Source organism: Myxocyprinus asiaticus, chromosome 18 (assembly GCF_019703515.2).
Source record: "Myxocyprinus asiaticus isolate MX2 ecotype Aquarium Trade chromosome 18, UBuf_Myxa_2, whole genome shotgun sequence".
NCBI lineage: Eukaryota > Metazoa > Chordata > Actinopteri > Cypriniformes > Catostomidae > Myxocyprinus > Myxocyprinus asiaticus.
In genome coordinates, this window is record NC_059361.1 from 23,265,271 (window position 1) to 23,293,175 (window position 27,905).

Below are 27,905 nucleotides of genomic sequence, written 5' to 3' on the forward strand. Positions count from 1 at the left end.
AAAGTTAACTTGTCAATAACTTTCCATTACTTGTAAAATATTATAAAATATATTATGTTTATATAGGCCTGTTATGAGCAAATCAAGCTCCCTATTCAACAACAGCTGGTCCTAGCAAACCTATGCAAACAGTACTGATCAATATGATCATGAGGCAAGACATGGCCGTTCTCAGAATCTCTTTCTCACTTTCTATGCCTGTCTGTCTCTCTCTCCCTCTTCCACTTCCACTTCTCTCAGATGACCACTAAATAATTCAGGTGATAAAAATAACAAATGTTTAGGGTCTTTTGAAAGTCGCAGTGTAAATAAAGACACCGGTTTTTGATTCCCAAGGGAGGATGGAAACATTAATCTGTTTCAAATGTGAGACACTGAAAGCAGACTCACTGACAGGGCACCTGTTCCAGTCGACCTGGCAAAGACCAAGGGCCTAACACACACACGCATTCTTAGGCACAATTCGTACGCTCTGAGATCAGAATACTGTCCTGAGGCCAAATAGGTTCCCACGCAGGTACAGGTGCATCTCAAAAAATTTTATGTGTAATGAATCTAGAATATATGAAAGTTCCACTTTTTGAATTAAATTACGGAAAAAATTAACTTTTCCACGATATTATAATTTTTTGAGATGCACCTGTATGTGTGCTGTAATGAGGGCATGTGTGTGTGTGTGTGTGTGTGTGTGTTTACGTTTCTGAGCTCAGATTTTTACTTAAATTTATGGTCAGACACTGGGCTTGTATTAATACAGAACAATGTGTACTTCCTAATCAAAATATATGCATGTATGGATGTACAGTACATCTTTTTGTCAATTCCTTGTGATTCAAATATGTTAACATAAGAGAGGTGAAGGAAAAAAAAATAAACAAATGTTCAATATTAAAATCTGTTAAATATTTTGCATTTCAAAATTTGCATTTTATGATATTTACAGCTAAAACCATTGGTTCAAAAGTTCAGCAGATCCAGACAATAAATGTTACCATAACACATGCATAACTCAAACATGCTGGTTCTCTTTGATTTTCACTGTGTTAACAGAAGGTAAACCTGCTTAATGTCTGATGGGAGCTGCCGCTTGTCAGTAACTCGGCATAAAGGCGCAGACACACATACCTTCGCACAGCGGAATATGGCGAGCGAAGAAGGCGAACTCACTGCTAAAAGTATATCCTTGTCCATTGTGAATATTCAGTGTAGCTGTGTACAAAGTACTGCCCACACAGAAGTCACTGTCAAAGCAAGTAGCTTCCTATTGGTCAATGTGGCGAATTCACCTGTCAAAGTTCAGCAAACTTGAACTCCACATAAAATCCGCAAAGGGAAATTCTTCGCCACTGGAAGTCCATCGTGCAAATTTTTTTCTTTTGAAATGGGTTAGGGTTAGGCTTATTTCGGCCACGGAATCTTGCTGTAGGAAGGTATGTGTGACCGCGCCTTAATGAGGCCGATGTCAGGGTACTGGAACATTCAAAAGCAATATTCAAAGGGCCCTATGAAATCTGTTTTATTTTTTCCAAATTCCGTTTTATTTTTTTCCAAATTTGTGTTTTCCATTTTAAAGTTAATTTACTTTTATCATTAAAAAAACTGTCTAAAATAATCAAATGAAAACAGAACAATTACTTTTCACCGCAGCATTGCATTATTATTTATTAAAGGAAGAGCGTCTATACTGATCCTCACAGCACAATCCAAAACCCAAAATTGGAGTTTTGGTTTTTATTTTATTATTATTATTATTGGTCAAATACAGTGCTGCACATTAGAGCATCAGAGTATTAATGATAGCAGTGATGAAACTCTTGCTTGAGATATTGCTTAAATATAATGTATATATAATATCATATAATAACTGATATTTTATTATTAATAATTACTGATATTACTACTACTACTACTACTACTATATTGAATATTACATTTGAATATAAGTAATATTCTTCTGTCACATTTTTTCAGTTTCACGCATCTAGTTAAATGGAGCTTTTATTTTGGCTTTTTGGTGGAAAGCCGGATGTTTTTGACAACTGCACTTCCTTCTTCTGGAAAAGCGGTTCAGTATATGGGCTAATGTGCTTATTAAACTGCAAAAGGCTATGATTTAATTATATAAATATATAGTATAATATATATAAATGCACTTCACAGTGAATAAAGTGTTCTGCTCTTTGTCAATAATACACACAGAGCACATGTGATGTTAAAGATGCGGTTAGTGTATAAGCAGTGGCTTCTCACATTCACCTACAGTTGAAGCACACAGCTCATGCAGACCATATAGGTTATTTGTTTAATTAAATCTCAGCCTTTTGTGGTGTAATTATCACACTAGGACATATCACCATTTTAATTTGATTAATTGTGCATTTATACATTAATTTCATCACAAATATATCAACTTCCTAGGCATTACGCATTTTACAGTTAATTCAGTTTTTATGACTGGATTCCGCAAATCCTTCTGTGTTTTCCATGTTGCGGAAAGTATAGTTTCAGTATACAGTATAGTTTCAAAAGTTCAAATATATATATATATATATATATATATATATATATATATATATATATATATATATATATATATATATATATATATATACACTACCGGTCAAAAGTTTTGAAACACTAGACTGAAATGTTTCTCATGATCTTAAAAATCTTTTGATCTGAAGGCATATGGTTAAATGTTTGAAATTTGTTTTGTAGACAAAAATATCATTGTGCCACCATATTAATTTATTTCATTATAAAACTTACATTTAATAAAAATAAAAAAAAAGTATTTGAAATTGATGACTTGGACCAAATAATAAAGAAAAGCAGCCAATAAGTGCCCAACATAGATGGGAACTCCTTCAATACTGTTTAAAAAGCATCCCAGGGTGATACCTCAAGAAGTTGAAAATATACATTGAAAGTGAATGGTGACTGAGACTGACATTCTGCCGAATATCTCCTTTTGTGGTCCATGGATAAAAGAAAGTCATACAGGTTTGCAAAACATTAGGTGAGTAAGTTATAACAGAATTTTCATGCTTGGGTCAGCTTTCCATTAATAGTTTAAGTCAGTTCTCACCAGATGAAAGTTGACAAAATGCACTGAAAATTAATAGATGGAATCCTGAAAGAGGGGACCTTGCTGCTAAATCAGTTACGATGTAAATGGAAAATAGATAATAATAATATGTATAGGCTATTAAAGATAGTTAATAGGATGATATTTTAAATATGTTGATTATTCTTATTATATCATTTATATTACGTAAATCACAGGCCTACTTAATAATATTATACCTGTATACATCAGATGGAGTGTCAGAGAGATGGTGACGTAATCCATATGTAGAGATGTAACAGGTGTTAAAAGGATGATGATGTTGTCTGTTTTAAACTTTTCTCTTCACTCGGCAGTAGTTCTGGTAGCATTTTAACAAAGCATTTCTGCTACTTCTGCCTTTCTTGTCAAAGGTGCTGTAATGTTAGCCACACGATGTGATGAAGCAAAACTAGACTGCTCCAGTGACACATGCTTGCACTATATAGTCAGCTTCGTTGTTTGTTTATAAACAGTCGCTCGCTTGCTGAGACATATAACGCCATGTGCATGTCAAATTAACAGGTTATATATAAGTTCAGCACTTGAACTCAACACTTGTCCAAAGAGCAGCAGAATGTTGTGAGAGTCAGAGAGAAAGAGAAAGATAGAGAGACACAGTAGCACTGATTACTCATGCTGATTCTAATATTATTACAGAAAGATAAAATTACTGATTCTCTTTGTAAATCTGCACGGTTTTGTTTACAAATACTTTACTACTGTACATGTTAACGTTAATAAATGTGTGCAGGAATTCCCCACATTATGAACATGTAACTTGTAGGAATGATTCAAATTGTGTGTAATACATGCAATCCCGCTGTCATGTCAATGCAATCATGTCCTTTATTGCTTTGAATTGAAATTATTCTATTATATGAGAAAAATGAGATTGCAGAGTGATACAAGAGACATGCACAGCTATGTAGGAAATTGCATGCTTGGGAAAATGGCCAATAATACAGTGTAGTGGCCATTGTAAAAACAATATTTTATCATACAATACTGCAACTGACCAATCAGAATAAAGTATCCCAGAGAACTGTGCAAAAAGACAGAAAAAATGTTTACTGCCAAATATCAGCAGAATTTATCCATTGTTCCACAATTGTTATACAATGCTTATATAACCTTTGAGAGCAATTAAAATAATCAGGCATTCTTGATGTCCGAATGGAGTTAGGATGGTGGAGTCATGCCAAAAAAGTAGTCAGGGGAGTGAGGTACACAGCTGTTTGTATGTATATCCTTACAGATTGACAGGATTAAATGAACATGGCCCTCCCGAATTTTCGTCTGGAACTCATTTATCAGACCAATGTAGTGAAGACAGTTGATCTAAAGAGCAGCTCTCCGATCTGAATGTCTACATGGATTTATTTTGAAACAGTGGAGTGGAATGTGGTGTGAAAGGTCTCAAGAGTGCACAGTGGTTACCAAAATAGCAATACACACAACGACCCACGCTACCTCTATAGCTCCTATCTCCCAGAGCTGGCTCATGCCATTTATAAGAGTATCATTTGTCCTGATGATGCTTTTGAGTGTTGTTTCTGTCATCACCCTCCAGACATGGCCACTTATTCCTCCAAATGCTGGGAGGAACATCTATTTATAACAATAATAATTAGGCCTTCGCATTGTCAATGTACCCAAGAGTTCGCAGATCAACCCCCACTGTAACAGCAAACCCCCCTCATCAGCCTAACATCTGCCCAACACATACACTACTGACTGTCCTTTCTGCTGTGCACAGATGTATGTGAGTGATATTCTCACATTGGATCAGTTCGCATTTAAAAGCTTGTCAAAAAACAAGGAAAATACTGTGTCCTCAGAATTATGAAACAACAGTCTGTATGACAGGCTATAATATTCTGTGTTCCTCCCTCTTCCTCTTTCTTCTATCGTCTTATTTTCTCTCTTTTATTGCCCATGCACAGTGTGATGTCAGAAAGCAACTGTTAGGAACATTCAAGATGATGACATTTCAGAGGAGTGTTTTATGAAACTATTGTTTGTCAGGCTAGCGAATTGAGTCACTGTGAAATCCAACAATGAACTACATTGGCTTGTGGTATGTAGATGTTTCGATCCATTTTACAAATGTAACAGCATTCACATAACATACTGAGACTGCCAAATAATACACATTCCTTTCATTTAGTTAGTCAGGAACAACAGCAGTAATCTAAATACAATTATCTGTTTTATTTTTATATTCTGAATTCTGAGTAAAACTGTATTTTCATTGGAAAATAGAAAGAAGGAGGGAACTTTTCAAATGGGATTTAACTGATTAAATAATGGAAAGTGGTCATTCTAAACTCACTGAGAACTTTATTAGGAACACTATGGTCCTAATAAAGTGCCTGACCTGGTCTTCTGCTGTTGTAACCCATCCGCCTCAAGGTTTGACGAGTTGTGCATTCTGAGGTGCTATTCTGCTTACTACAATTGTACAGAGTGGTTATCTGAGTTACTGTAGCCTTTCTGTCAGCTCAAACCAGTCTGCCCATTCTCTGTTGACCTCTCATTAACAAGGCGTTTCTGTCCGCAAAACTGCTGATCACTGGATGTTTTTTGTTTTTGGCACAATTCTCAGTAAACTCTAGAGACTGTTGTGTGTGAAAATCCCAGGAGATCAGCAGTTACAGAAATACTCAAACCAGCCTGTCTGGCACCAACAATGCTATGGTTGAAATCACTGAGATCACATTTTTTTCCCCATTCTGATGGTTGATTTGAACATTAACTAAAGCTCCTGACCCATATCTGCAATTAGTTTTCATGAAAATTAGTGGTCCGTCCCTCATCGTTGTCTAAAGTTTATAACTCAAATGTTTTTGTGGTTAATACAACAGCAATATTGGGACAAAAAAAATCTTATTTTGTACTATATCAATACTTAAACTACTTCATCTTAGCAAAGCAGAAATGACAGCAGATGAGCAGAAAAAGTATGTGACAGGGATTCATTCATGACAGTTAACCGTTGATGTTGTTTCACAATGCGCAGCCGCAGACAGTGACAAAACTAAACAAATTTGTGTATTTGACTCCTATTCCGAGTCCTGATCGTTACCATGTTTTTGTGCATGTAACCAAAACCTTGTTAGCAACACAGTCAAACAGTTATATTATACAAAAATATTTTTCAGGACAATCATTTTTCAGGACATTTAGGTATTTTTCAAATTTTCCATAAGTGGATAACTGCATTGCAAAAGTTTTTCCAGGATGTGTGGAACCCTGCTACAGGATACAATATTATTGATTATTTTTCCACTCTCATTCTGCCTTTGATTACATTAGTCATGTCATTGAAAGTTATTACATTTTGCTAAACAATTAAAAAAATAATTTCTTCAGAGTAACATGCACTAATTAATTGTGCCACGGTCATTTCATGTTGCCTTAAAAGGTACTCGGCAAACGCTGATTTTGACATACTCATTAATACCAGTTAATATCACTAATATTCCTTAAAGCCAGTCATGTTATGCCAACATCATATACACTACCCCTGGCCATGCCCCTGATTCACTCAACTTTTGTACTGATTCATGGTTCACGGTAACTACCCCTCCCCCTTACCCACTCTGGGTAATTTGTCATCATCTAATTATGGCAGCCATTGTCATCTCCATAGCAACAGAGTGGAGAAAGAAGGGAGGAAACACATAGAGGATAAATGAAATGAGGCAGCACATCCTCAGCATTAGCCAAAGGAACGTGCAAGCAGCAGTTCACGAATTCTTAGCACAAGCTCCAGCCATTAGTTATAGGTCACTATTTTACGTCATTCGCAGTAAGGGTTAAAATATCAGCTGTTCCTGACAAATCACTGTGTGTGTAATTACCGTAAACAATGGGGCAGCATCTGTATTTTTCAGCCAGTTTAAAGGAAGTGAACATTGTGAAAGCAGAAATGCTCCATTCTGTGTGTGTGTGTGTGTGTGTGTGTGTGTGTGTGTGTGGGTGGGTGGGTGGGTGGGTGTTTCATGAGAGCTTTTTTTTTAGGTTACAAACTGGTAATTACAAGGGTATTATGCAATCAATGTGGTTTATGAGGAAATTTCGAATGTCCCCATAATTCAAATCACTCAAAAAACATTCTAAACTAAGTTTTTGTTTTGTTGTTGTTGAAAATGTAAAAATGCAGAAAGTTTTTTTGTGAGGGTTAGGTTTAGGGGTAGGGTTAGGGTTAGGGGATAGAATCTATAGTTTGTACAGTATAAAAATCATTATGTCTATGGAGATTCCTCATAAGGATAGCTGCACCAACAACTGTGTGTGTGTGTGTGTGTGTGTGTGTGAGAGAGAGAGAGAGAGAGAGAGAGAGAGAGAGAGAGAGAGAGAGAGAGAGAGAGAGCACAACAAAAGGCCACAGGCAGTCCCTATTGCATCTGCAATTATACCTTAATTAAAAGCTGCTTGTGTAATAACCAAGCTCCATATGTGTCTGAATGTGTGTGTTTGGTCCCCCACCCCCAACACCAAATTTAACTGGAAAACACCAACAGACAAACCAATTTATACCTACTCACAGTCACCAGGTAAGGGTTACAATGATGCACACACAGCCAAACACAGTCACAGCAGGATGCAATTAATGCTCTTCAAACAGCTCAGCCCACAATGACTCCTCATGAGTTTTTAACTAACACTCGTGAAAAAGCAAATTATTTGAACACAGCTGGGTGTGAAAAACCATAGTGTGTGAGATTCTAATATCTAATATTATATTAAGTTTTATCACTTAAAGGGATTCTCATCATGATGGCGCTGCGTATGGCTGCCTCGGTGTGGAGCTACTCAGTCCTTTTGTTGTTATTGTTTGTTTGTCCTGTGTTTAGTAATCTTTTTCCAGTCAGTTTTAACAGAGACGAACTGCTGAACATTCGAAAGCATATACCAGACAATCTTTTCCCGGTTTTCGAATATTCAGACGTTTTGCTAAACATTTTAGTTGGAGGCGCAGCTCTGCTGTTCAAAAGATGCAAGAGAGGGAGACGAGCCGATGCGCTGGTCAAACTCCATCGGCGCAGATTTCGAACAGCGCTGCCGAGTATTCACTTAGCGAATCTCCGCTCTCTTCCTAACAAAACGGACGAACTACATCTCCTCACCCGCACAAACAAGGACTTTTCAACCTCTGCTGCCTTGTGCTTCACAGAAACCTGGCTGAGTGAAGCCATTCCGGACAGTGCGTTACATCTGTCGGGCTTCCAGCTGTTCAGAGCGGATCGCACTGCGTTGTTAACGGGGAAAACGAGAGGCGGTGGAACATGCTTTTATATCAATGAAAGTTGGTGTACAGATGTAACAACGTTAAAGAGGATGTGCTGTCCTAATTTGGAAGCGCTCTTTATTAACTGTAAGCCTTTCTACTCGCCGCGGGAGTTTTCCTCGTTTATTCTGGTGAGTGTGTATACCGCACCAAACACGTGTGTGAACACAGTGCTGCAACAAAGCAAATCTCACACGTGAACTGCCCAAATACAAACAGCACATCACATGCCCAACCAGAGACAGAAATATTCTGGATCACTGCTACACAACAATAAAGGATGCATATCGCTCTGTCCCTAGAGCAGCTTTGGGACTCTCTGATCACTGTCTGGTTCTTCTTCTTCCAACCTACAGGCAGAAATTAAAATCAACCAAGCCAGTAGTAAGGACTGTAAAGAGATGGACCAATGAAGCAGAGTGGGAACTACAAGTCTGCTTTGACTGCACTGATTGGAGTGTTTTTGAGGCTGCAGCCACAGACCTGGACGAGCTCACAGATACTGTTAAATCATATATCAGTTTCTGTGAAGATATGTGCATTCCTACTAGGACTTTTAAAGATTTAAAAGAAATTTAAAGTTCAACAATGACAAACCATGGTTTAAAGCAGTGCTCAGGCAGCTTCGTCAGGCCAAAGAGGATGCTTAAAAGGGTGGGTATAAAGTCTTGTACAATCAGGCCAGGAACACACTGAACAGGGAAATCAGAGTGGCTAAAAGAATATACTCTGAGAAGCTGAAAAACAAGTTTTCAGCTAACGATCCTGCATCAGTGTGGAGTGCATGAAGCAACTCACAAATTACAGGACTCCTATCCCCAAACCTGTAGGGAACCAACAACTGGCTTACGACCTGAATGTGTTCTGCTGCAGATTTGAAAGGCCCAATCTCACACCCCACACCCACTCTGACCTTCACTTCACACAAACACCAACACCTCCTGCAACCCCCCTCCTCCCCCCTCCTGCTACTCAACCTGCACTTAAGATCTGTGAAGATGATGTGAGCCACGTCTTTCGGAAACAAAAGACGAGGAAGGCTTCAGGCCCAGATGACGTCTCACCAGCGTGTCTTCGATCCTGTGCAAACCAGCTGGCCCCCATCTTCACAGAGATCTTCAATAGATCACTGGAGCAGTGTGAAGTCCCATGCTGCTTCAAACGCTCAATCATTATTCCTGTCCCAAAGAAACCAAAAATCACAGGACTTAATGACTACAGACCTGTCACCCTGACGTCTGTGGTCATGAAATCATTTGAGAGACTGGTGTTGGCCCACCTGAAGAACATCACTGGACCCTTTCTAGACCCCTTTCAATTTGCTTATCGAGCAAACAGGTCTGTGGATGATGCAGCCAACATAGGATTGCATCATATCCTGCAACATCTGGACAGACTAGGGACATATGCAAGGATCCTTTTTGTGGACTTCAGTCCAGCTTTCAACACCATAAATCCCAGCTATACTCCAGATTAAATTACACCAACTCTCTATTCCCATGTCTATCTGTCAGTGGATTACCAGCTTTCTGACAGACAGGCAGCAGCTTGTGAGACAGGGGAAACTCACTTCTAGCACCTGTACAATCAGCACTAGTGCCCCCCAGGGATGTGTGCTCTCCCCACTACTCTTCTCCCTCTACACCAATGACTGCATCGCCAAGGACCCTTCTGTCAAGCTCCTGAAGTTTGCAGACGACACCACTGTCATCGGCCTCATCCAAGATGACGATGACTCTGCTTACAGAAGGCAGGTTGAACAGCTGGCTGTCTGGTGCAGTCAAAACAACCTTGAGCTGAACATGCTCAAAACAGTGGAGATCATTGTGGACTTTAGGAGAAACACCCCAACACTGACCCCCCTCACCATTCTAAACAGCACTGTGGCAGCAGTGGAGTCATTCAGGTTCCTGAGCACTACCATCTCACAGGAACTGAAGTGGGAGACACACATTGACTCCATTGTGAAAAAGGCCCAGCAGAGGTTGTACTTCCTTCGCCAGCTGAGGAAATTCAACCTGCCACAGGCACTGCTGATACAGTTTTACTCAGCAGTCATCGTGTCTGTCCTCTGCACTTCAATAACTGTCTGGTTTGGTTCAGCTACAAAATCAGACATCAGAAGACTACAAAGGACAGTTTGGACTGCTGAGAGGATTTATTGGTTGCCCCCTGCCCCCACCCCCTTCAAGAACTATACACTTCCAGAGTGAGGAAAAAGGCTGGAAAAATCACTCTGGACCCCACTCACCCTGCCCACTACCTTTTTGAACTGTTGCCTTCTGGCCGACGCTTCAGAGCTCTGAGCACCAGAACCGTCAGGCACAGGAACAGTTTCTTCCCTCAGGCTATCCATCTCATGAACAGTTAAATTGCCCCATTGAGCAATAACTATGTGCAATACACAGTTTAGTCTTTCTTATATTTATCCAACACAACCAACCTTTTCTGCCATTTCATTCCTCTGAAAAAAAACAAAAAAAACATTTGCACTGTACATAACAGATTTGTATTTGCACTGTACATAAAAGATTGTATTAGATTTGCACTACCCATGTGTATGTGTGTATGTATATATGTCATGTGTCTGTACGTATGTGTATAATTATTTATTATTTTTTATTTATTATTATTATCTATGTCTTGCTGCTGTTTTTGTATTGTTTTTGTATTGTTGTACACTGGAAGCTCCTGTTACCAAGACAAATTCCTTGTATGTGTAAGCATACTTGGTAATAAAGCTGATTCTGATTCTGATAATTCATCATTACTTACCCTCATTTGCTGAACACAAAAAGAGATGTTAGGCAGAATGTTAGGCAGCCACCATTCACTCTCTTTGTATGGTAGTGAAAGTGAACATCTCTTTGTGATGTGAGTAAATTATGACAGAATTTTCATTTTGGAGTTAACTATTCATTTAAGTATATGCTGTATTATGGACTGTGCCATATTCAAATGCAGATGTGCATTACTGAATCTGACCATAAGGACAGTTCACATTGCACTGCCACGCTGTAAATCAGCTGACGCCAGATCAGATGAGTGGACCCACCCAGACTTCCTCCCCAATAAAGCTCCTTTGTGTTGGTGTTGAAGGGGCTGGCCTAGGACCTGCTTTATGGCCCAACACAAACACCTCACTAAGACAGAGGCCTTTTGTCTTCACACCAGCACATGGGTCAGACAAAACTCCCCACTCGGCAAGTGCATATGGACCAACCACAAAGACAGAATAAGAAATGGCTAGGGGGAAAGCAGGAACCAGTGGGAGAACAAGGGTCATTGAGGGGATTGGGGAAGCACTTGACATTCCGGCCCCACTATTTTTTCACTCTCCTTTTCATCCTTCACTGTTCACTGCACCCCTTTTACTGTAGCAGTGCCCTGCAATGTTCTGTCACATTTTTGTTCTTGCTGAGCAAAATCTATTTCTATGGGTCAGATGCTTCAGCCATCTGGGCAGAAACACCCATGTAACCATAGAATGCAAAACAGTGCATTTCTTTATTAGGCTTTTTATCATATTTAGTTTGACACATTTTAATTTTATACAGTTACTAAAAACTAACGCTGTCAGTCAATTAAAACTTTTAATTGCGATTAATCGCAGAATTTTTCATCGTTATTCGTGATTAATCGCAGATTTTAAAGTGCTGAAATTTTACTCTATATGCAGTATACTTCTTTTGCTGCCAAAATGCACTTATTTCCTTCTTAGGGAAGGAAACAAAACACCATATAACAATAATGCTTTATTAACATTTTCCAGCCAAAGCCTTCCACAGTATAAAGATAGAAATGCACTAAAATATCACCAATTCAAGTAATATTAACATTAAAAGCTAAGTCTAAGTTGGAGGTTGACTAACTGATAAAAACTAGTCTCCCTATAGGTTGCATTTTCATTGCAATGCGCATTAAATCTCTTAAACTCTCATCCTCCAAAATATTAATCTGCCGATAGACTGTGGCTATCTGGTTTGCTACAGCAATCATGCAGCCACATTCACGGTTTGCATTTGGGCATCAACACCATTGTCAAGCGCCACTTTGAACTCCACGTGAAAAACGCTTGCAAACAACATCTCGTTCTGCACTTTCGTGATAGTCCAGACTTGACGTGCTTCTGTGGTAATTGAATTGCATCTTGCAGAGGTTGCAAAGTACTTGATTTCTATCACAAGTTCCATCTGGGTTTATTTTGTACAACAAATAGCGTTAAGAGGTCCTTTTCCCATCATTTGATCACGAACACAGCTGCTGTGCCTATTTGTGGTGTGTGCGTCAGTGTAATGACTCCGGGTAAAGTGTTGTTTACCAGTGCTAGTTTATGCTTTATTTACGGTAAATGCGTTATTCATGATTAAGAAAAATGTACACGTTAAACTTTTTCAATTAAACGCATGTGTTAACGTGTTAACTTTAACAGCTCTACTAAGAACTTAAAATAGTCTATATATCTATATCTATAAATGTATATATAATAGGCTACACTGTGTTGCATGGGAATCTGCATGGATGTGTAATTAAGAGAAAGATGGAGCAAACTGCCCAAGCTGAACACTTCCTCTCTCCTGGTGGTTTTAATTCAAGAGAAGTGAGAGTGGTATTACTTTGTAATATCTAGTAGAAAAAAAGGATATAAAGGTACTAAAATACTCCATAAGGTAAGGCCATAACCACCATAGAAAATGAAAGAGACACATCCCCCTCAATATTCAGAAAAAATGTTGATCAATATGGGTTCTTCAAACAGTTCTTAAATTTTACATTTGGAGGGCCTGGGTAGCTCAGCGAGTATTTACACTGACTACCACCCCTGGAGTCGCGAGTTCGAATCCAGGGTGTGCTGAGTGACTCCAGCCAGGTCTCCTAAGCCACCAAATTGGCCCGGTTGCTAGGGAGGGTAGAGTTACATGGGGTAACCCCCTCGTGGTCGCGATTAGTGGTTCTCGCTCTCAATGGGGCGTGTGATAAGTTGTGATGGATCGCAGAGAGTAGCATTAGCCTCCACATGCTGGCAGTCTGCACGGTGTCATGCACAATGAGCCACGTGATAAGATACGCAGATTGACTGTCTCAGAAGCGGAGGCAACTGAGACTTGTCCTCTGCCACCCGGATTGAGGTGAGTAACCGCGCCACCACAAGAATCTACTAAGTAGTGGGAATTGGGCATTCCAAATTGGGGAGAAAAGGGGATAAAAAAATGTAAAATATACATTTGAATAATTGATTACATCCTTGCCATAAAGCTAAAAATGAGCGCAAACATTTAAATATGATAGCAACATGCCTATTAAAGTTTTATTACACAAAGAATTCTGGGGTTATAGGCCTGTTTTTTAACCAATACTGCACTTACAAGGTATATATTGTGGTATACCTGTATATGATCTGAATCTCACATGTCTATCTGACAAAGTAGGTTTGATAGCTTTGCATACCCTGGAAAACGGTAGCATTTACAAATCAGATGCAAACTACACGCTGCCATGGCGCAGGTACAGAAACAAATATACACATTCAAGTACACCCCAACAATCTTTTTAGAGAGCAGTGCAGAAAGCACAAAAATCACCTAAAGATAACTAAGGTGTGCGCTGTTGAAAGTAACACTGTGTCTGTGGGCTGAGCCAGAAGGGATCAATGTAGAGTGTTATAGTCAGGGCTCTGGGAACTAAACACATGAGAACTGTTTGTTCTCCCTTTGCTCAGTTAACTCCAATCATATCAGCTAGAATGCACATGAAATCCCCCTCTATTACAGAGAGACAGGCAGTCAGAGAGGGAAGCGAAAATGGACAGGGAAGCTCATCAGCCCAGGTATTTCATCAGAGACTCTTCCCTTTCCATTTATAGTGACTCAGAGCTTCCCCAAACACACATACACACATATTATGGTAAAACAAAAGAAGATGGTGGTCACTAGGGCTGAAACGTTTAGACAACGTTATCGACAACATGGACAATAAAAAAAATTGTCGACAAAAAATGTCGTTGTCGAATAGTCATTTGATCTCATTTAACGTAACATGAGATCACATTAAATTCTAACGATGGCACTGGAGAGCAGCACTGCAGTTCGCGTCTGACTGAGGACAGGAAGAATTACACATAAGCACTCTAGTTGTGGAATAAGCAGAGCCGGAGCTCTTTAAAGGAAACACCCCTAACTGCGTTACATCTTAAGTGCAGTTATATTTAATGCATTATAGATTTATTAAAGTTCAAATAATATGGAAGCAAATCATGTAAATATCTATAACCTCCGAAATTGGTATTTCTCTGTGCAGTCAGCGCCTCTTCTATGAGTTGCGCGAATGTCCCGATCTAAGGGGGAGAGATTGAAACTGCACCTGGCTGATGTACACTCTGTCGCGGGGATGCTCATCCCTCGAGCATGCACGCTTAATGCAGCTAGATTATAACATGATGGCTCGTGACTTATTGAATCATATTATATGTGTCACTGTGTGTTTCTTATCATGAAACAATTTGGCAATACACAGCTTTATTAATAAAACAGAGGTTTTTTTTGTGAGTTAAAGATGGACTGAAGTGAACAGAAAGGTGAGAGAGGTAGTCTTCGCCCCATTATACACTGCCCCATTGTTTTGGCTTGTTTTCCAATATAAATATCTAAAACTCCTTAAAAACAACATACATTTTCTTTAGCAGCTACACTGAAGAAGAAAAAATTGTTGTCTGAGAATGTTGAATATAATATGAAAAATACAAATATTTTAAAATATCTAAAAATCCTTAAAAAATAGATGCATTCACCTGAGAAGCAGCATATAAGATATTTAGACTTGCTTTTAGAAAATAGATCTTGAATATAAGTAAATTTTGTCTTTACTGCACTCGCAGACGTATAACCAAGTGAAAAAATACACTTATATACGAAATCTTTTATATTTAAGATACATTCTATAAAGCAAGTCTAAATATCTTATATGTTGCTTCGCAAGTAAATGCATCTTGTTTTAAGGATTTTTAGACCATTTTAAATAGAAAACAAGATAAAAACACTTGATAACAATTGGATATTGTGCAGTGAATTTCTTTACTGAATTAAACTTAATAAAAAGTATTTTTTGGCCTTTAATTCAGTGAATGTCATTTAGAGGTATTTTTAAAAGATGATTTTGTCCTCTTTATTGTTAGTAAGCACGTTAAATACAACCTTTTAAGTCGGGGCACAAGCTGAATAATTGGTTAAGAGCTAATGATTAATCGTTGCAATAATCGCCGAATAGTCGAATAATCTTTCTAATGATTGTTAGATTAATCAACTATCAAAATAATCGTTAGTTGCAGCCCTAGTGGTCACAACCCCACCCAAGCCCACTGCATTTGCAGCCCTTGCTCTTTACCAAGTAATGCACCTTTAGTTTGTGCATTCATCATATACACTGACTGTGGCCATCAGCATGACAAAGAACCCACAATCAAAATGGTTACACTGAAATATAATCTTCTTAAGGGTGCCACATAGAAAGATATCCCAAAGGAATCTGCAGTCTGCTGATCTGAAATTAGCAGTTTGTAAGCAATGAAACATAAAGCTGGGCCTATAAAGTGTACACCACTACCGATGCCAATAACAGCGCCGCAGTACTGCAGTCCCGAGGAAGGGATGCTTTGTGTCAATGCTAATTTCCTTTCTTTGCTTTCTTTGCATTAAAATGGGCTTTACCAACCAAAACAAGCCTCTCCAACTTACATCTGCTACCTTTGAACTATACAGTTGAAAATGTGCAGGCCATTTAATTAAACCCAGGGGGGCTAACTCAAGCAGAGATCAGTAAAAATTCTAGTTAAACACAATTGGGTCCAATACACATACACTGTCTACACCGGTCAAGAGCAAATAGAGCTTATTATAATCAATGATGCTGTCTTTACTGGATGCATCAAAGCGAACATTATAATAATATGATGTACGACGCATTCAGTGTAGAAAGCCTCATTGATTATAACGAGTTCTCTTTGCTTTTGTGTGACATGACACTCGCTTTGTTGTAGACAGGATGTTAATCGAGTGATTACAATTTTAATATCTGGACAATTTGAAGCATATATTTTACAACTAGATTTGTATTTCCTGAAGGACCAGTGCTTACAGTCAGGCTATAGATGGTGAAATAGATGCAAAAAAGAAAAGACCACACAATTCATACTGAATTAATGCAAGAAAGAAGAACAATCAGAATTCAGCACATAAATACACACCAAACGGGTCCTTGCGCTAAAAAAACTAGACACAGTGCAACATATAGAGCTTTTTTTTAAAAGCGAATAAAAAAAATTCAAAAAAACCTGAAGCATGTAATTTCTGCAGCACTTGCGGCACTTGCGTCATTAAACAGAATTGCAAAATAAACTAAAATAAAAAACTCGAACTTTCCCCCAATCTTCCTTTGATCAAACAAACAGATAGTCCTGCCCCAAACTCGCGCCATCGGTCGAGCCAGTGATGCTTTCTCGGGCTGGAAGCAGAGATGGGCCACTTCTATTAATATAAATGGGAGAAATCGGAATTCTCAATGGTCAACAGATGTAGAAAGGAAGTCCCGCAGGTAAAAAGAGCCAATCACCTTTTAGAAAATTGCATTTTTTTTTTTTTTTTTTTGCATTATCTGAGGTAAAGAAGCTAAATGTATGATTCCAGTGTTGTTAGATTTTACTGCTGATTTATGTTCTTTGATCATAATCTTGACCAACCGTTTTTGATATTTCGGTGCCTCCCCATTCATGTAGATAGGAGCTGCACTTTCATGACTGGAAATAGCTTCCGAGAACGTTCCAAAGATGGCCGACAGTGGACTGACTTGCTAGAAAGACTTTGAAGCCATTCAAAACAAACAGAGCAATTTTTTTAGCACTAAAGAGACACAGTGTTTTCTCATATAGCCTAGTTGTTTCTGCATATTATGCTGGGATCGGAGAAAGTATTGTAACATTGAAAAAGTTACACACTTCAGCTTTAACTTGACATGGCATCTAAAAAACATGGCGCTCCTGCAATAGGTACTAAATAAAAATAGTGAGATGTGGCCCAAAAATAGATAGACGTACATCTAACACGTTTACATAGAAAAATAATGGAAAAATTGCGCAGAAGAATGCAAAATGTGTTTAATGTGAATGGCCCCTAAAAATGTTAATCAGTGGAAGATTTGCAGATATTTATCTTGAATTTCTTTTAAAAGAATTGCGTTTACAAAAACCAAAAATAGATAGCATACTTAAAACTGAAATTATCTACAAAACAGTTTCAGATGTTGGTTTATGCTTGTTATTAATGAGATTATCATCTACAACTATGTCAGTCATGCAGGAGGCAAAAATTCTTTTTGATCCCAGACTTCTAAAAGCCAGAGTGTTTTTAGAGCATGTAAATTTAGACTGTTTTACAGCTGAAGTCTCACTTCCAGAAGAAGTGAAAGACATTAAAGTGAAACATACACTTTTTAGCTTTGTCACTCTTGTGGCTGTATCTTATGGTTTTCTTCATCTAAATATTTCTCAGATAGCAATGATTCAACACATAATTTCCTCTATACACTAGAGACATAATGTTTCATGCTCTGCTACTCGAGTACATGGCCACAGTTTAGCTCTATGGCCGAACAGATGGAGAGTTACTGAACAACTGGGTCCTCTGCTCCAATCCTTCAATTAGCCAGCTACAGGACAGCCCAGCATATTGCATACTGCTGAGATCACTTTAGAAAAACAAACATTTTAATCCTATCTGCTCTATCCAGCAGCAGAAGTCCGCTTTTAAAGGATAATATGACGAGTGGCCAGAACAGAGTCTGTGATTAGATAGTAGAGTTTGAATATGTTTAACCTCCTTATAAAAAATAATCCGATCCAGGAAACGGATGACATATAGCTTTAAAGGGATAGTTCACAAATTCATTTACACAACCTTATGTTGTTCCAAACCAGTATGACGTTTCTTCCTTCTGTGGAACTCAAAAAGATTTGTGGCAGAATGTTAGCCTCAGTAACCATAAACTTTCATTGAATCTTTTATCCATACAATAAAAGTGAAAGGTGACCAAGGCTTTAGGTCCCTAACATTCTACCTAACATCTAACATCCCTTTGTGTCCCACGAAAGAAAGAAAGTCATACTGGCTGCAAACTCAGGTCAAAAAGAATTACTTTAATATACCAGTAGAGGTACATTCGGCATGTGCAAGGTGGTCTGTGAGCAAATTATACAGTATACATTTTCAAATACACTTTTTTATTTGTTTTCTAATAGCTGCTTTTGATCATCCATGTATAACACGCATGGGTGAGGAAGATACATGCAGGATGATGAGTCACATGGCTCCATCTCCAGGGTGCATGAAACTGTTCTCCATCACCATATACTCACGTTTTCTCTATCTCATGCATACACACACAAATACACAAACACAATACATCTTCAATCGCTCACATTTCATTCCTTTTGGACCAGGAGCCAGGAAGATGTGTGCAGAAACAGAGAACACGAGAGAGAGAGAGGGGGAGACAGAGAGTAGTTGCTGTGTATGTGTGATGTGATAAGCTACTGAGTGTAGCCTGTGCACACAGTTAAACACTCCCCTTTCACACCTAACTAATGAAGCAGATGGAGGCACTGTCTCCTGCATAAAAAAGTACACCATAATCACAGGGTTTACCAACATCTCTCCTCTTCATGCTGCACCCCCTCTCGCTCTCTCTCTCTTTCCATCTTTCACACATCACCCAATTCCCTGGTTTACATTGGCATGTTAAATGCATACCGTGTAGGCTCATTCGCCTAATTTTCTCACATAGATCCATACAATGCAGAAGTATATCATTTAACTTAAGGATGGCAAACAAATACAGCCTGTGCAGGAGCCCAATCCGGCCCCTGGAATGATTTAAGGGAAAAAAATAATATTTAATATTAAATTATACAAACAAAAAAATCTTGTGTCTTTATTATATAGGCATAATATATTTAGAATATTCTATTTCTAATGAAGCAAGACAGATAAACTCTCCACTTTGTTGCCTTGCATGCTATAGCTCGCGTCTTAAAGCAGTAAAACATATATTTTAATTACGTGTGATTTTCAGCACTCAGCGTTTCAGCGTTCTTTTCTGCTGAAGTTGGATCTGTGGGTGATGTAGCTGTTATTTTATAGGCAGTGTTGGGTAGTAAAAGCCTACATTTAATCTGGATTATGTATTCAGATTACAAAAATCAAGTACTTGTAATTAGATTACATGACATTTTTTAAATGTGCTTAATAAGATTACAGTTACTTTTTTATGGATTAATGATTAATGATTTTCATCAAAACAAGTAATAAGTAATCCCCCGTAAATACCGATTATAATTTTAGTTGTGTAATTTGAAATCAGTACCAGATTACATTTCAGAAGTAATCTACCCAACACTGTATAAAGGCTGTGAAATATTAATACTGATTCAGTGCTGTTGGACTTTGACCGAGAAGCAGGCCTGTAATTTAAATTAGTCGTAAAGTTTGTTGTCTTTAGATCAGCCTTATGTGTTATGATAATGTTTGGTTTTAGATGGCTTATTAAAGCTAAAATTATCCAGCCAAGACCAGTAGGTGTTTTCTTTTTCTTGTTTCCTCTTGCTGTTTGATTAATGTTCCCTAATTACCAATGTTGTAAGTATATGTAATCTAAAGGCCTCTGGTGAATGAAATTAGTAAATTCCATGTGCTCCCTTTTGTTTTACCTCAATATTGGTTATTAAAGTAGCCTTTGATTTTGGATTTGAGCATGTATTGTGCATGCGCTCCACATGGGTAAGCCATGGTTTAACAGCAAAAATAAAAAAATTGTCCCCATAAGGTGATGCTTGGTCCAATCCAGCCCCTGACTAGCCCTGTTGCGTCTGATCAAGGTTATTTGAGATAACCACGATTATTGTGCACTTCAAATTCCAATCACCTTTTAATGCCCAAATAAGGGAATTTCAAGTGAATATATAAAATACCATGAATGGCGCTTTTATCTGTCATTAAGTTAAATTCCAAGTGTCACTGATCTGCAAAGCGGATGTCAACCAGAGCAGCTCCTGTCCGGAAGAGCGCGAAGTGCTTCTCAAGCGCTCTGATGCGCACGCCGTCAGTAGTACTCGCGCCAAACTCCCGCGAAAATATAAACGAACAAATATAAACTCTGATAGTGAACGCAAAGCGCTCCGGCTTCACTTTAATTTAACGATTGTGAAATGGCAAATACTCCTGGTCATAACGGGTTCATATATGCAGTGTTAGTGACACGCAGTGACACAGAGGAGGAGACGCATGCTTAATCTATGTCTGTGGAGTGATAAAATAATGAAATAAAATCTAAAAGGTTTTGCTTCATGAGAAATAATGGGTCGTGGGTTTAATCAAAGAGCATTTAAAAAACATGTGAAAATGTAGAAATTAGGACCGAAAGATTTTACTATTGCATAATATAATATAATATAAATATAGAAAATATTTATTTAATATTATAATTCTTTGAGTTCCAAAAAAAAAAAAAAAAAAAAAACATTGTCCAAAACTACAGCTGACCAAAAAGTAGGGATGTCCCGATACCATTTTTTTTGAGAATGAGTACCGATACTTTCTTTTTAGGACTCGCCGATACTGAGTCCGATTCCTGTTTTTTTTTTTCAATATCAGCAGTTTATTTCAATTTTATCATCAAAATTGTGTTTAAATAAAACTTCAATCAAATGAAAGCATAACAATTCATTTTCAACATGAAACTGTATTATTTTTATCAAATTAAGTGATTTTATACAGAACCTCTCAGCACAATCCTAAATAAAACACTGGAGTTATTTTTGTCAAATAATGTGCTGCATAATAGAGCACCACAGATGTGAGATATTGCTTAAATATAATACAGTTACTATTGATTTATTATTATTATTATTAGTCGTAGCAGTATAACAGTGAATATTACATAACTATGCGGTACTGATCTATTTCTGTCGCACTTTTTCCCATTAAACTGCACTTTTAATTTGACAGAGCTTTTACTTTGAAGTGTTTCTGTGTTGTTAGACCAAGTAGCTTTGATGTAATAACAGCAGATTCCCAATCCGGAAAAGCCGGTCGTTATGTGAATCACAGTAATTATTTAACCGCAAAAGGCTACTACACAAATAAATAAATATGTAGTCTGTATATGACTCATGCTAAAAAGTGAATTAGCGCTCTGCCTGCTGTCATCTGCTACAAACAGAGTATGCTATGCTCATAATAGTGTTTTCCTTGTATGAACCAAGGATTTCTAAAGGTATGAGCAGTTTGTGTCTCTATGTCAGCACAACACATAACGCTGCACACATTCACAAGCACTCACATTCAAAACGCTGCATGTGCAAACTATATATTTATCTCATTAAATCACAGCTTTTGCTGTTAAATAATCTCACTAGGACATGAAGTGATTTTAATCTGTGCGCTGAATGTTTACGTAATGACATTCGTACATCAGATGGTATCGGTTTTTGGTATCATAGCATTTTTACAAGTATGAGTATTTTTACAAGTACATGAGCACGGTATCGGACCCGATTCCGATACCAGTATCGGTATCGGTGCATCCCTACCAAAAAGAGAGACATATTTTAAAGCTGCACAACGTAACTTTGTGCTCTCTAGCTAAATCTGTGGTTGAAATTTAAAATTGCAAGCAATTTGCGGAAGAATACATTTTGTCCGTAGTGTTTCGACACTACAGCTCTGGCGGATGAATCTCATGATTTGAGTTACCTGAACATCGCCTGTGTAATCATGACTGGAAGATATTCAGAGTTATAACATGCTATTTTCATGCTGATATAATTATGTTATACTATTAAACATTTAAAAATATTACTTGCTTTGATGACGATAAACAACACTCTTATTTACATATTTTGAATGAATGAATTGTACACTTTTCTGACACTACACTCAAAGGACTCTCCTGAATCACCACCAGTTATAAGTATATGCTAATATGATTAGTCAAGTGTTTTATCGACTATTAATGTTTGTATTGTATTGTATTATCAATTTAAGAGGTGAAACTCGTGATACTGCTGATTCGAGTTCAATGTAAACTTCATTGTTTTTACATTATTAATCTTGTCAATGAAATCAATGATGAAAACGTTTGTTGACGAAAGGTTTTTTATTTCGTCAACAATAACAAAGACGAGAGGAAAAAGGCGCATCATGAAGATTATTAAATGATTTTATTAAAGCATACTGTTGACGAAAATATAACGATAAAAATTATACTGCAAGATTTTAACAGTGCAAGATAAAGAAACATAATCTGTAAATAGAAGATGATATTATATATGGATTCATTTAATCCATTATCCAGTGTGTTGGGCATTTCTCCGCTTGAGCTGCATGAGTTGAACTTGCTAACACTGGCAAAATTAACCGCTTTAAAATGGGGCAAATACCTCATTCTAATGCATCATATTTATACATGAGATTCATCAACATATCCACAACATTTATGGAACAACTTACATCTGCACAATGAAACGAATGAACGTGAACTTGAATTAAATGATGTGATAGTCAGAATAATCGTAATTTGCATTGCGTAACTTGCGTTGCGTAACTTGCGTTGTGAATACACTGTTTCCATATGAAACACGCAATGTACTATCCTTTCACGGAAAATTAATACATCTCTAAAGCATGAAGAATTCAGAGTACAGTAGGCTAATTTCTAATGAATATAACATGACGAAATATTGCCTATTTTTAAAGGACATTTTTGTCAAAAGACTAAAATTGTGACTAAAATGAAAAAAATGAACACCGCAGTTGATAAAGCAAATGAAACTGTAGGCCTAATAACACTGTATACTAAAAACATAAAACGAGAAACAATGGGGTTAAAATATACTTTATTAAACATGAAAATAATATGTATAAGAAGTCCATTTCAGAAGTCATACGTATTAGTAAACATGCACCGTAACTTCCCCTGACAACAGATCGCGATCGGTAAACACACGAGTAATGTTCGATTCATAAAAGCATGACAACCCTACCAGACAACAAACTGTATCCAATTTCAAGCATTATAGCAGGTAAACAACTTCGCCAAACGGATAACAGATAAACATCCATCCAGACTGCAGCGATGCCATCCTGAACTGTGTGACAGACTGAACTGAACAGCATCCTCAGCCGGAACACGTGACAGCCAGCATTTCTTTCCTGTGTTTACGGACATGACATCAAAGAACAAAAGAGGAACGACATATGCCAGCGATTTTGCGCCAAATCCGACCCGACAGCTCAAAATACAAATTATTTTTATATGCTTTCAGAAATGAATTGTGGTAAGATAAGGACATTGTTTTGAACACTGATTGTTTATGTACTTAATCAATAATGGCAATTTGTTCAGTTTTAACCAAAAACTCTTACATAGTGCAGCTTTATGTATTTAGAAATATATTTGATATTTTCATGTCATTCAAGTTTTTAAAGCCTTAAAAGAAATCATATATCTCTATTTTATAATTTGATTTATATATTTGAAGTTAAATATGTAAAAATGACTTCTTAAGGTTTATGAAGGACACATGTGACAATTTATATGACATTTAATTGTGAAAGCCCTAAAAAAGACAATGAACCAAAGAACCCTAAAACAGTCAATAAATAGTCAGAATCGCAATTAATAGTCAGCCAAATTTCATAACCGTGACAGCCCTACCCACAACCTACAATAAGTTTGACAACCCTGATCTAGCTAAAGCCTAAAAACCATCTAACACACAGTGGGGGTATTTAAAGTGCCCACTTTGCTTTTAGCAAATGTGAAAGTTGCTGGTGTGCTGTGTCTTTCTCACCATCTGCCCTGCACCGTGTGGACGAAAGGCCCAGCCAAAACCACAGGATGGTTCAGAATAGTGGCCAGGCAGATCTAGATTCAACACAGCACTCTTCCATAATCACATATGCATAAACCTTCATGCAGAAAGGCACGACAAGTAAAGGCCTTACTTACATACTGTCCCAGGAGAGGCTGGGAGACATAACAAAATCAGTCAGCTCTGCCAACCATTAGGGAACTGCTCTTTCACATTAGTATATAAAGCATTAGGTCTTAAAAAGACATGTGAGGATGACACAGGGCTTCTTATTTCTTTGTTTTATGTTCTAATATCATATAATAATAACAGATTGCAAAATTAGACTATTCAAACCGCTTATGGCTGTACGTATTTCACAACATAATGTATTACTACATTCAATGCAATACATTGAATCTGCAATATCCTAAAGAGCTTTTTAAGTAAGTAACATGTAACAGTAGTGGAACATTTAAAGGTCCCGTTAAGTTCAACAAAAGCCCTGAAAAGGCAACTCATTCATAGCGTATTACAGTGCATACTCCACTCCTCACTCCTTTAGGACCCAAACAGTTTAACCTGCTCCATCATGAGACTCTCTTATTACCCAATTAAGCATATCAGAGCAAGCAACAGTGAATCCTTGGAGAGGAAAGAGTCATCACTCTTTTGATGACTTAGTAATATGCCCGAGGCATTTGCTACATGACTTTAAAGCACCTTGGCGAATATTGTCATTACTTTGGTTTTAGCTGACAAGCAACTCAATGGAGGATACTGTTTGAATTGGAAACTGAAAACTAATTACTAATCTAGTTTCACCACAGCCACAACTTGAACTCATCATGAAATACTTCCCTGTCAGAAGCTTATTTTGCAAATGGCATAGCTAAGCTTTGTATTTAAGACATAAAACAGCCATACACAAATACAATATTTAAATCATTTGAAGTAAAGGTTATTAGTATGTGGTAAAATAAAAAAAGACAACATCTGTCTCTCTGAACACGAGAGGGAAACACAAGAGCCGTAAAAATCCATCCCCCGTTTTCCTTCCCGCCACCGCAGGTTCAACGCTCTTAACGACGGAGAAACCCGGAAATGGCCGAAGAAAGCCGATCACAGAAAAAGGCTGTGCAGGGCGCTGTCCACCACTGAAACCGCCTGAAATTCTCCGATCCGCTATTTCAAAACACATCCATGCTAATTACATGCGTGTTTGAGTCACATTAAACAGAGCTCTGTGATAGAATAACATAGCCAAGCCAGAGATAAAATTATATTTGGACGGGCTACGGATTTCGACAAAGGCAGAGCTCGTGCAAACACTTGAGAATGGGAGGCGTTTCTCCATCGAAAGCTTTGCATTTAGCAATAAATTGCGCTTGCTACAGCTCGACATGTGACAATCACACTCACATTTTAACGCCTATTATCAGTCATCATACATAATTATATTTATTCTGTTCAAATACACACACAGTAGCCTACCCAGTGTCAACAGATGATATTAAAAAGCCATTCAAATAACAAAATAACTAGAGGACCTGCATTCACATAACATTTAATAAACGCGGATTGACTAAAATACCATGTTGCATTGAAACCACGCGGTAACAGAAGCATAGACCGTCAGTGGCATCTTGTGAATAAAAATGGCCGTGAGGAAGTACGGCTGGTTGGGTGTCAATGCTTCTTCCTTCATCAAGATTCATAAGCATCAGGCAACACACGCATGAAGGCCGAAAGCATTATCTATAGACACAATTTGCCATTAAGCTCCGCTTGTAGCATTCTCAGTCAACAGAAGGCTATTAACTGCATACGATTCAACGAGGAAACATGCGCTATATCTTGCTACAAAAATGCTGCATTTTAGTGTCTGCAGGTGCTGAACTGTGAGGCACAGCCCAATGAATTATCTGACTGATACAGTTACCTGTATAAAGCTATATACCTATCTCAAAACGTTTGTCATTGCAGCAAACTTCAATGAAATCGGTGTGAGGGTGAAGGGAAGCCAATGAAGCATTAGAAACCATTTGTGCCTTCGTATATGCTGTTTTTAATAGTTTTCTGTGTAAACATGCGTTTGACGGACGTCTTTGACCGTTACACAGCACCTTGCGTTTTTTTGACGCCGTGTCAACTTAAAAAGCACTTAAAATGTCGCGTTTTAAGACACCTGCGTTCTGCTCTGTCCGTTGCGCTGCGTCTAGTTTTCAGCTCAAGGACGCGTTCTGTGTGAACGGCCCCTTAAACTAGGAAACACGGTCCCCCACTTTCAGCACCATTTTCCTGAACAGCACACCGAAAGCGCCTCTTCCAGCCACAATAGGCCTATATAACAATTTATGAAACATCGTGTCACGGCTACAATGTAACAGCACGCTCATATCTTAATGTCAAGAGAAAATATGGCGGACCTAAGAATTCGCCATCAAGCAATAGAGGGTAGGTGTGTGGGTGTGGGTGGGTGGGTGTGTGTCCAATCTCACACAGTGCACACTGACTGATGGATGTCATTTAAAACATGACACTTACTTCATCTGTTTCACGATGGTACTTTTCCCAGATTCCCCAGCCCCTGTGGAGAAGAGACAGACACAAAGGAATAAGATCGCCTGTCACAATGGAGAAATCCAACGGTTCTCATTAATATATGTGTATTCATCGGATGAGAGACTGCGACACTGATAGCATCCGAAATGTGTCGGATACAAATAGATTTGATCGGGTCCACTCCGCATTACCTAGCAGGAGCAATTTCACATCCTTAGCAGCAGTGACTCCGTCTTCTTTGAGGTTTTTTTCGATGGCTTTGCTCCTGTCCAGAGCCGCTCTCTCCTCTGCGCTCAGTGTACATCCCATGGTAAGATGAACCTCGGCCCTTCTTTATCTCCAAAATGGTCAGGGTGAGAAATAGCGAGCAATCCTTTTTTTTTTCCCCCTCGGTATTTCTTCCTTATCCCTCTCAAAGGCTGTCCCTATCCCTCTCTCTCTCACACACACACACACACTCTCTCTCTCTCTCCCTGTCAGCGACTAGCTAGAGCATTAAATCCCGCAAAAGACAACGTTGGGTTGGAACGTAAGAGTGTCTCCGTCTCTTGCGCGCGCGCAATCGGTCTCTGTAGCGGGGTCGTGGTGCTCGGTCCTCGGGCTGGGGGTTGGGGGGGGGGGTTCTCTCTACTGGGCGGCGGCGGCGACTGCGAGCGCTGGCATCGTTAGCGTGCTCACAATGGAGGGTCAGTATTGAGAGAGAGCGCACTGGGCTCGACGCTTTCAGACAATCTCGCTGACGTCAGGAGCAGAGAGAGAGAGAGAGAGAGAGAGAGAGAGAGAGACGGCGCGCGCGAGCATGCTCAAGCGAGCATTAGAATCGCGCACTGTTAAGTACAGCTAGATTTAAACCGTTATATGCAGGGGGACTAAATCCGCTTCTCTTTTTTGTTTTGCGAGACGCACACGCTTGTTTGAGCGGGAATATGTGGAATATATCTGCACTGTGTTCGTTGGGCTAAGAGAATGGGGCTTATGGTGGAAGTACGGTTGATTTAAAGCCGATGACTGGGCCCTTGCCACAGGAAGAATCACAGAAAGGT

At 38.4% G+C, this 27,905-nt stretch overlaps 1 protein-coding gene across 2 annotated transcripts in view; it reads right to left on the reverse strand.

Moving 5' to 3' along the window:
• LOC127455966 (guanine nucleotide-binding protein G(o) subunit alpha) overlaps positions 1–27,567 on the reverse strand; it is a 134,619-nt gene extending 107,052 nt beyond the window's left edge. Inside the window, exons 1-2 of one of the 2 annotated variants that reach the window (XM_051724194.1) lie at positions 27,054–27,561; positions 26,845–26,887 (exon numbers count right to left, since the gene is read on the reverse strand). In XM_051724194.1, the coding sequence (XP_051580154.1) occupies positions 26,845–26,887; positions 27,054–27,171 (161 nt within the window). In that variant the 5' untranslated portion in view covers positions 27,172–27,561. Of the gene's footprint in view, positions 1–26,844; positions 26,888–27,053 lie in introns of both variants that reach the window. The other variant, XM_051724193.1, reaches the window with a different exon arrangement.
• Positions 27,568–27,905: the final 338 nt, after the last annotated feature.